Raw genomic sequence first — 10,650 nt, forward strand, 5'->3', positions numbered from 1 at the left:
CTTTTAATTTTAGAATAGTTTTAGATTTATAGAAAAGCTTAAGATAGTACCAAGTTCCCTGGGAGAGTTCTTACCCAGTCTCCTCAAATGTTAACATATGACACTAGCATGGTACACTTGCCATGACTAAGGAATCAACACTGGTGTATTACTATTGCCTGAATGCTATACTTCATTCTCTGCATTTTCCCTAGGCTCTTTTTCTGTTTCAGAATCCCACCTACCTTTAAAGTTTTATTAACCAATTTGGGTTCCATATCCCAGATATGGAGACTGAGATTCCAGAGAGAGAGAATAACTGAAGTTCATCCTGCTGTTGGGTGAAGCTTTGTTTCTAAACTCTGGTTTGTTTCACTCCAGCAAAAAGGCCTTTCCCCTCTGCTAGCCTCCCTCTCCCAGCACTACCAGGCCAGAGGCTCTTCTGAGAAGCTTGATGTAGCTGGGAAAACTTGCAACTCTTTGATTTCTTGTTCATTGCCTCTATTTGACCTGGCCAAATATAGGGCTTTCATTATGCCCAGATCACAAATCTAGCCTAGAATAAAGGCAGACTCTGATGTCATGAATCCTAGCAACTAGCTGGAGACAACCTGAAAGCAGCACTGGAAGCTTTCGGGTACCTCATGCATTACTAGAAATAACCTCCCTTCCTTTCCAGCTGTCTTGTGCTCTGATTTGTTGCCCCCTAAAGATTCTACTTTGGGGAGAGCTAAAGAAGCCTAAGAATCAGAATCCTGGGACCTGGAAAGCAGGACTAGAGGCCTCCCTAAAGTGGTTCAGGCAAACCACCAAGAAGCCACACCAGCAGGAAGAGTTTCTTAAGGTGACAAGTCCTTCTACACTCATCCCAGACTGAATGCTTTCCCAGGAAGGGCTTTTCCAGAGTCAAATCAACAAATATCCAATGGTTCTCTGGGGAAAAATTCCAGGGTACATCTCCATGGTACTATTTCTTACACCACCACGGACTGATGTTAATAGTTGGGTAAATTTTTCTCCACTACAGTCTTGAATGCAGTCTAGAGGATTTTTTTTTTCCTAGAGGTTTTCAATTTATGATGTAATACAACTCTTCCACCATCTTCCTATCTATCATCTCTCTTCTGCTTAACTTTGCTGACAGAACAGGAGAAGGGCTTGCACGCATACCTTGCAACCCAGAAATGTCCGAAGGACTATTGGATGATTCAGAGGTCTTCATTTCCATTTCTGCACGGAGCGAGGCAATCTCCATCTCATAGTCCCCCCGAATGCGTTCCATGTCCTCAAGTTCATTCTGCATTCGCAAGAGATCCTCCTGCAGGGATGCTATGTCGCTCTCATGTTCACTTGCAGAATCTGCTGCAGCTTGCCGCAGATTCTGGATCTCAGATTGGGCCAAATGTAACTCCTGTTCTATTTCTTTAAGTTCACTTTCTTTCTCACGCTCTAACAGGGAAATCTCCTCCCGCAGATGCCGTAGCTCACCTGCAAAGCCCAAAGGTTGAGATAAGTGAAGTAATCTGCTATGTTCTAGAGGCAAAAAATTCTAGGCAGACTTATTTCTTGTCTGGAAAATCCTAACAACCTAGTCTCTACCTTATCAGAGAAGCAAAGCATCATATGGTATGGAATGAAAGGAATAACTGAGAAGGGAACAGAGTGACTCTGTGTCATAAGGCACAGCAGGAAGGCAGATCTTGAGGCCTCACACTGAAAGTAGCAACAACTTGGATTACTATAAACAAAAAGTACTTCTAGGGAATTACCTGACAGTCAAAACCCAAACCTAATTGACAATATTCTACTAATAACCTGAGTCCTAAAAATTCTCTATCTAAAAAATTTTCACAGACTTTTCACCTCATCATCTCAGAGCTTAGACTTTACAGAAACCCAAAGCCCCCTTGGGCTGCTTGTGATAAGTTCTAGGCCCAAAAGAATATGTAGAATTCACATGATAACCTAACGTGGGATACCTAAATGCTGATTGATAAGGGATTATTTAAATTGATGATATATAAACAGGATATCATACAGACATTTAAAAGAAAGTGGCAGATCTATAATGAAGACACAAAAAGAAAAAAAAAAAAAAGATACAAAAAGATTCCCATAATATATTAACAGGAAAGGAAAATGAGCCAGAAAATGTTAAGGCATTATCTAATTTTTATAAAAAATATATTTATGTATAGTATAAAATTCACAAATGTACAAAGACACAGGAAAAGGCACAGAAAAATATATGCCCTAAAACCCTAAAAGCAATTGTTTCAGAGGAGTGGGAGATGTGACAAGGTATTTTACTTTCCATATCATATATAGCTATGCTATTTGGTTTTTGCAACAAGTCTCTATGTTAAAATATATATATTTTTTCAATTTACAAAAGCAATGTGTCTTGAATTCTGTGAATCTGTGTAGCATCTCATGATTTCTGAAAACAGACACTCATCTGAGATCAGGAGAACCCAAAAGCAGAAGAAGAGTAAAAGGCACTGACACCAGTAAGAATTCAGGATTTAGGGACCAGGATTAGGCAATTCATGAGGACTGGGCCAGAAGTGTCAGGGCCTTCCTACAAACCCTTTGCAGGACATATTCTCCCCATGCCTGATCTCCAACCCCTGTTCACTCTACTTACCATTCAGAGTTAACCTTTTCCTAGCCTCTCCTGCAACCTCCTCAAAAAGCTCAGAGAAGTTCTCTATTAAATGCTCTCAAAACACCTAGCACTTTGGAGTCTGTGTATTGTCTCCACCTCATTTAAGTTTTATAGACAAAGAACATGTTGGGTGGGCTGGGAATATAGCTCAGTTGGTAGAGTGCTTGCCTTGCAAGCACAAGGCCCTGGGTTCAATCCCCAGTACCGCAAAAAAAAAAAAAAAAAAAAGAACATGTTGGCTTTCCTCATCATTATAGCTCCAGGATCTGGTATAGTGCATGGTAAAATGCAGCTCAATAAATATTTGCCATATTCATGCATAAATGAGGCAGAGATTAACATATTCATTGAACTTATTGAGTTTCCCCTATGTGTACAGAATTCTGTATTTGGGTATTTTTTTTTAAATGTGAAGAGAACCTAGACATTTTGTGGGGAGGGGAGCACTGGAGATTGAAACCAGGGAACCTCTACCACTGAGCCATACCCCAAACCTTTTTATTTTAATTTTAAGATAGGGTCTAAGTTGTAGAGGCTGCCCTCAAAGTTATAATCCCCTCTGCCTTAGTCTCTCTAGTAGCTGGGATTACACACATGCATGGCCCCTTCCAAGTGTGAGAACCTAGACATTTTAAAAGACAAATTTCGGGTGTGATGACCCAGTTAGTCCAAGAATCAGGGAGGCTGAGGAGGGAAGATCACTTGAGCCCAGGAGTTCAAGACCAGCCTTGTCTTAAAAAAAAAAAAGGAGTGGAGAGATAACTAAGAAGACGATGACAAATTTGACCTATTGTAGCTGCTCTGCTTTTTTTTTGTTTTTTTGTTTTTTCTTTTGCCAATCTTTCTTGTTTTAGACTGTTCCTAGTGGCCTCTCTTCGTGGTCTATTGAACAAGTATTAGTCAATGAACTGTACCAAGACCAAGCATGTTCACTTAAGTTCTCTGACTTTCTACCTGACTTTTTTTTTTTTTTGCAGTGCTGGGGATTGAACCCAGGGCCTTGTGCTTGCGAGGCAAGCACTCTACCAACTGAGTTTTCTCCCCAGCCTCCCCCCCCGCTTTTTTTTTTTTTTTTGGTTACTGGGGCTTGAACCCAGGGGCGCTCAACCTCTGAGATACATTCCCAGTCCTTTCTGTTTTGAGACAGGATCCCCCTAAATTGCTTAAGGCCTTGCCAAGTTGGCAAGGCTGACCTCGAATTTTTTTTTTTTTTTTTTTTTTTTGCGGTACTGGGGATCGAACTCAGGGCCTTGTGCTTGTAAGACAAGCACTCTACCAGCTGAGCTATCTCCCCAGCCCTGGCCTCGAATTTTTGAGCCTCTTGCTTCAGCCTACCAAGGCGCTGAGATTACAGACTTGTGCCCAAGCCCCAGCTCTGACTTCCTATTTTACAGGAAGAAAGTCCTTCTTCCATCCCCACTACTGAACAGCACAGAGAGGTTCATCTTGGAGCCCAGCCTAGATGGGAAGATGCATGAGTATTTAGGATGCATGGTCATTAGGATAAAGGCTCTAGAGCCTGAGGTGGGCTTCCTGTAGGGGCAGACCAACCTCCACTCCCTAATATGCCCTTGACATCGGGGTTCAAATCTCCTTTCAGTACTCTTCTGCGATCTGCCTGTAAAACGGCCTTCCCAGCTCCTCTGCGGAATGAACGTGCAGAGCAGGGCAGGACGGGACGGGGCGGGCGGGGGCGGGGCCGGCAGGCCCGCGGGGCGGGGCCCATCCGAAAGCTGGACGGGGCAGCGCGGCCGGGAGTTGGAAAGGCCTGAGCCGGGTTCCAAAGTGCTGGCAGCAGTTGACTGTGGAGCTGTTACCGTCGGGGCGAGGCCGAAGGCCCAGGAGTCGGGCTGCAGGACAAACAAGTTGATTCTCACTCACTGGTTATGGCCTCCATCTCACGGCCCCCCCTCAAGCGGTCTCCCAGGGGGGCCTCCCGCCTCCGGCCGGCCGGTCCCGGCCCCCCGAGGGGCAGTGGCGGCCGGAACGGCCTCTTAACACCAGCTACCTCTGAGGCCGCGCGCGCCCCCTCTCGGCGGAAACGGGTAACGCGCGTGCGCGAAGACGTCTCAGGTTCCCCCGCGGGGCGGGGCTTGTGGTGGCCTAGACAGACTGGGACCCCTCCCCTGGATGAGATCTTTGTGATCCTGTAAACCCTGGGACCCACCCTGCTAAGGACGGAAGTTCTCTAGAGTTTTATTTTCCCTGGTAGTTCAGATTCTTGTAATTTCTCGTCTGTTGGAAAGGAAGAACGGTTCTTTCTGTCCAAGCAAAGGCTGCTACTTCTTTCGGCTCTAATGACTCTTTTCCTTCATACAAACATGATCTAATGTTTCCAACCTTATAAAAATAGAACAAAACAACTCTCTCCTTTTACCCTATTTCTCTTTCCCTTACTTTTCTTCAAAATGACTATCAAAGTGATCTGGACTCACTTTCACTATTTGACCTCCTATTTCCTCTTCAACTCCAATCCAGTCAGCACTGAAATCTGCACTGAAATGTTTCAGGTTCTCCATCTCCCTAACTCCAACAGCCATCTCACTTGCCTTAGCAACTTTTGACAGGGTGGATCATTCTCTCTTTGAAGCACTTTCTGCTCTTGGCTTCAAGGGCATGAAAGTGCTTCAGGAATCCCTCTTACCACAGTCTCTTGTTTATTTCTTCTTCTGTATCGGAGTCCTAAATACTGAATCGTCTCTGGAACTGGACACTTTTATCTCCTCTTCTGATATCTCTCCATGTATGGTCATCTCCCATGGATTCTAATTGTATATGTTATTCTGATAATTGCCAAATCTCTATCTCCAGCCCCAGTTTCTCTTCTGGTCTTGGATTCATATATCTAGCAGCCTCCTTAACATACTTGAATGTCCATAGCCATTTCAAACTCTTCAGGTAGAAAACCTAAATGGTTCCCCTATTCCCCAATGCTGTTCCTTGCCAAGTTTTCCCCATCCCAATAAATGATGCCACCACTCATCCAGTTTATCTGGGTAAATTATCCTCCATCCAATTTATCAGCAGGTCCTAAAGACTCTACCTTTAAGATATACTCTGAATCATCTCCACTTCTAATGCCATAATCCAAGCAACCATCATCTATTGTTGGACAACTGCAATAATTTCCTGATCAGACTCACTGTTTCAACACCCTCTCTTTCCATCCAGCTTCCACACAGTGGCCAAATGCTCCTTAAAAAATGTACAGCAGATTATATCACCCCAGCCCCTGGCTAACATTCTCCCATGGCTTTCCAGTATAGTTAAAATGAAAGACAGACCCATCTGCTAGTCCACAAGACCCACTATAATCTGGTCTCCACCTGCCTCTCAGAACTTGTCTTACCAGAGTCCTCCACATATACTGCCCTCCAGCCACTAGGACCTTTGTTCTATTCCTCAAACACGTGAAGCTCATTCTTACCTCTAGGCCTTTGCAGTTGCTTTTCCCTCAGATCTTGAATGGTTGAATCCTACTCATTATTCAGCTCAAATGCCAATTTCTCAAAGAGGACTTTTCAAACTACCCTAGCTAAAATAAACTTCTATCTCACCCCCTCTCTATGTAGCATATTGTTATGTTATTTTCATAGCATTATTGCCTGCAGAACTTGTGTTGCTTATTTATTTTGTTTTCTGACTTTTTCCATTAGAACCTACTCTTCAGTAGGGATCTGGTCTGTCCTGTTCACAGCTGGCCCTTCAAATATAAAGGCTCTAAACAAATAATTGATAGGCAAATTAATTAGCCCCATTTTATAGACAAGAAACTGTATCTCAGTGACCTGCTCAAGATCACAAAATTTGTAAGTGGAAAAGCTGGGCCCAAGAATCCAGGTGATCCAAGACCACCTGTGTGACACATCTGCCATTTTTCTTCTCTTTTTTGCTCCATTTCCTGCATCTCCTTTTGCTTACATCTTCTGTCCCCTTCTCTTTCCCTCTCCTACACCTTTTTAATTAAAAAAGTATTTTTTTGAGGCAGGGTCTCACTAAGTTGCCAAGGGAGGTTGCTAAGGCTGGCCTCAAACTTGTGATCCTCCTGCCTTAGCCTCCCAGGTCACTGGGATTATAGGTGTGTGTCACCACTCCTAGCTTCTCTTATACCTTTGCTTGTTCCTCTCTAGACCAGCTCTCTGGCCTTTCTTTTTTCTCCATTTATACTTTCATTTGGCTTGATCTCAGTTCTCCCCAGAGAGTTCCCACTGTTTTCTAGGGCAGCTCCCCAAAACCTTCTGGAAGCCCAAAAAAAGTAACAAAAGCTGCCTCTTTATTTGGTAGCGCAGTGGAATATGGGACGCATGCCTTGCTGCTTTTCCAGAGACAAAGGGATGTGGGCGTTGGAAGAGAGGTTTGTGGGGCCATAAGCTCAGGTCCTAAGGAGCCAGAGAAACACTCTCATCTGCTTCCCTTAAAGATGCATAGTGTGCTGTCAGGTCACTTCATATTTGTTCCCTGCTCCTTCCCATGGTGCCCCTGAAGGGACCAGAAAAAGGCATTTGGTTTGGAATTCAACCTTGATCACTCACCCTTGCCACTGACCAGGAGAACAAAGGACAAGGGATGTGGTATGAGGGAGAAGGCTGAGGAAAGAAAAGAGTGAACCTGAGAGAACATATGAGGTAGGATCACAAGAAAGCTAAGAGCTGGCACACACCTATAATCCCAGCGACTTGGGAGGCTGAGGCAGGAGGATAGTGAGTTCAAAGCCAGCCTCAGCAATTTAGCAAAGCTGAGTTCAGGGAGACCCTGCCTCGAAATAAAATATAAGAAAGGGGCTGAGGATGTGGCTCAGTGGTTAAGTGCACCTGGGTTTGATCCCCACTAACCAAAAAAAAAAAAAAAAAAAAAGGAAGAGAAGCAGAGATTTAAAAAAATTCAGGAAAGATAAGAATGGAGAGAAAAAGGTAAGGTAAAAAGTAGTGGAGAAAAAATGGACTGAAAATATTGCCTTAGGTTATTTTTGTCTTCTATGCTTCAGCAAGCCCCTGGGAAAAAGGTACTTGGGTAGCAATTTAGATGGTCACCTCCCCACTGTCCCAATCAGGGGGTTACCTTGGAGCTGCTGGATCTGCTTGGTGAACACCTCTGCCTGCTGGGCACTGGCCAGCCGTTCATCCTCCAGAAGCCCTGCAGTGAGAAGGGGTGTCAGCTGGAATCCAGGGAAGCACAGAGCCTTTGGGTTCAGCCACCCCGCCCTCCACCCTGCATCACAGTGCTTACCCTGCAGCTCCAGGGAGTCGTCCTCATGCTGCCCTGCCAACTCACGGGTCTCCTCCAGCTCTGCCACCAGCTGGAGCACCTGTGCCCTCAGCTCCTCCAGCTCTGTCTCCGTGAGGCTTAGGCCCCGGTGCTTGCCCAGCGACAGGGAGCCCACACTGCCACCTTTCTGTACTTGTTCTTCTTCTTCTACCTCTTCCTCCTCTTCCTCCTCCTCTTCTTCTTCCTCCTCATAGAGAGCTGGGAGTAACACCTCCCCTAGGAGAGACATCCATCCCACCAGGGAGTCAGTGGGACTTCCTGTCCACAGTCCCTTCAGGGTCCTCCATATCACTCCACCCAGGGCCAAGATGGTTGACTAGTGTCATCTGGTGTCTCCTGAGGAGCCTCTGGACAGGACCTGTATTCATGATGAGGATCAAGTTTGGAAGTACTCCCTCTCAAGTCTTTTCTGGTCCAAGATCACATTTGGTGGACCCCTTTCCACTGCCTTTGAGCAAATGGAGCAGCATGGTGTTGGGTGAACTGAGACGTTTGCATAGGAATGCTTGGTTATTCTAATTAGGTCTTCTGGTAGTGGGACAAGTACTCAAGAAGGGATTCTGACACTGGGTCTTTAGGCCAAACAGGCAAGAGTTAGTCTGAGGGTTTGTAGGTTAAAAAATTCCCAGGTGGTTTGCAAGACAGTAGCTTTTCCATAGTAAGAAAGCATTGACTATTGGTGGGTAAAGAAAGAAAACATTGGAATGAAACAATTCTAGGTGTGTCTCTGGAAAAATATTGGACCTCTTTCAAATGTATTTTAACAAATTTCTTTTGGAATTTTCTAAAAGGTCCATCTAGCTTTTTCCTGCTGGGTATCATGAGGTCCCCTCTCCCCTGCTGACCCAGGAGGTTTTCAGGGAAACTCTTAAGGTTGCACTTCTATGTAAAAGAAAGTCTGGCATCTTAATGCATTATAAAACTGGAGTTTGGTACTGGTCCCCAGCCTCTGGTTGGTGAGCACCCCCTCCTTTACTGCAATGCAGTTCCTGTCTATAGCAAAATCTTGTCTGGGTAGTAAATGTCTGCTTTGCTTTGAAATTCTGAATCTTTGGCCTTACTTTCTCTAATACCAGCTGCCTAAGCTTCATCTGGGACACTTGTGTCATCTGACCTCTTTAGAGGGAACAGGCTTGTCCACATTGAATGTGCACAGAAGCCTGGGGATTTCACAGGAAGTCCTGGGAAATGTGTTGGTGGTAACTGCCAATTCACAAGAGTGCGGTGGGGATGCATGTGTGTTGGGAGGGTGGCTTCACCCTTCTAGGCTCTGTCTTTCAGGCAGGAAGATATGCTATAGAGAACCAAAGCACAAGACTTCCATTAGAAGTTAATGGTGGTGGCCCCAGAAAGACAATTCACATGCCCATGTCCTTGCTTTTTAAAATAAGAGACAGCTTGGGATCTGGGTCGTCAGGCAGTGACAACAAACCCCCTGCCGAAAGCCTGCTTCAAAGCTCTGTCCAACAAGGCCTCTTTCTCTATCTGGCCGCTCCCCCAGGACATACAACCTGGTTAGCTGAACGATTAGGGCCCCAAAGGGATGTACCCTGAACTTCCATCAAAGCCTGAACCCTGGGGAGGACTGGAGCTCAGTAGCCAAGGAGGAGGGGCCTGGGTGAGCTGAGGGAAGGGCTGTGTCCTGGCTGGAGCTCTGGGGTCCTAGGGAGGAAGGGGGAGGGGTAGGAATTAGGGGAGGAGGGTAAAGGGACCGAAAGCCTTTTGGGAAAACTCACCCTCCATGGCTTGCATACCACGACGTTCCAGGGACCCCCAACGTTGGCCTTTCTTCCTCTCACAACCCTCAGATACCTCATAGGATCCTAAAGTGGTTACTGTGGGTCCTGTGAGCAGGGAGAGAGGAGGTACGGTGGGATGTAGTGGGGCTGGGGGCTGCGATGCAGAGGACAGAGAAGACATGACTTGTAGCTCAGGGAGCCCTGGGACTTGTAATCCCAGTGGAGGTGCCAGACTCTGCCCTGCTCTGTGATTCCCTCCCTCAGCCACCTCTCAACGCTCTAACTGGGGTGGGGAACCCAACCCCGTGCTGCCCAACCTCCTCAGCACCCCTGTTCCAGGCGGTTCCAGGCTCCTCTTCCTTGCACAGACAGAAGGAGGGTGTGTGTCTATTTCCCCTGGGGGTCAGGGAGGAGCAGGACTAGAATGAGAAGGCTGGAGCCAGGGAGGAAGGGGCTGAAAGGGGGCGGTGGCACGCGGAAGGGGAGGGAGGTAGGGTGGCGTGCTGGAGGGGGCAAGGGCCGGGCACTCCCCTCCCCTTCCATCCCACTGGCCCTCGCCCGCCCCACCCTCGCCGGGCTCTCAGGAACCTTCCGGCCCGAGGGGTGTAGACTGGAGCCCCAGGGGGTTGAAGAGACGAGATGGGGAGCGCCCAGGAAGGAGCTGCCAGAGGGTGGGAGCCTCAGGCCGAAAGATGGAGACCGGGCCCGGGTGGAGGCCAGGATGAAGGGAGCAGATTTAGGGCGAGAGCTGGGGAGCATTGGCTGCAGGAGCACTAGGGGTCGGGTGGGAGGAGAGTGGGACAGGAAGCGGGGCGGTAGGAGATGAGGAGGGGCGGCTCTGACCTGGGCCCGGGCAGCTCCAGCCCGCGGCTCCTGCACCGGCCCCGGCGCCCGCCTCCATGGCCGCTCCCGCCGCCGCCGCCTCGCGGAGCAGAAACCGCAGCCGCCGGGCCCGGGACCGCGAGCCGGGTGCGCAGGGAGGGAGGGCGGGCCGAGGGG

At 47.3% G+C, this 10,650-nt stretch overlaps 1 protein-coding gene across 12 annotated transcripts in view; it reads right to left on the bottom strand.

Annotated features, from left to right (window-relative positions):
• The window catches only part of Ccdc136 (coiled-coil domain containing 136), a 28,422-nt gene extending 17,772 nt beyond the window's left edge, over nucleotides 1-10,650 (bottom strand). For 11 of the 12 annotated variants that reach the window (XM_047561409.1, XM_047561401.1, XM_047561402.1 and 8 more), the window contains exons 1-5: nucleotides 10,495-10,650; nucleotides 9,649-9,756; nucleotides 7,874-8,128; nucleotides 7,706-7,780; nucleotides 1,150-1,467 (exon numbers count right to left, since the gene is read on the bottom strand). In XM_047561409.1, coding sequence (XP_047417365.1) covers nucleotides 1,150-1,467; nucleotides 7,706-7,780; nucleotides 7,874-8,128; nucleotides 9,649-9,756; nucleotides 10,495-10,552 — 814 coding nt within the window. In that variant the 5' untranslated portion in view covers nucleotides 10,553-10,650. The remainder of the gene's footprint in view (nucleotides 1-1,149; nucleotides 1,468-7,705; nucleotides 7,781-7,873; nucleotides 8,129-9,648; nucleotides 9,757-10,494) is intronic. The other variant, XM_047561412.1, reaches the window with a different exon arrangement.

Source organism: Sciurus carolinensis, chromosome 8, assembly GCF_902686445.1.
Source record: "Sciurus carolinensis chromosome 8, mSciCar1.2, whole genome shotgun sequence".
NCBI lineage: Eukaryota > Metazoa > Chordata > Mammalia > Rodentia > Sciuridae > Sciurus > Sciurus carolinensis.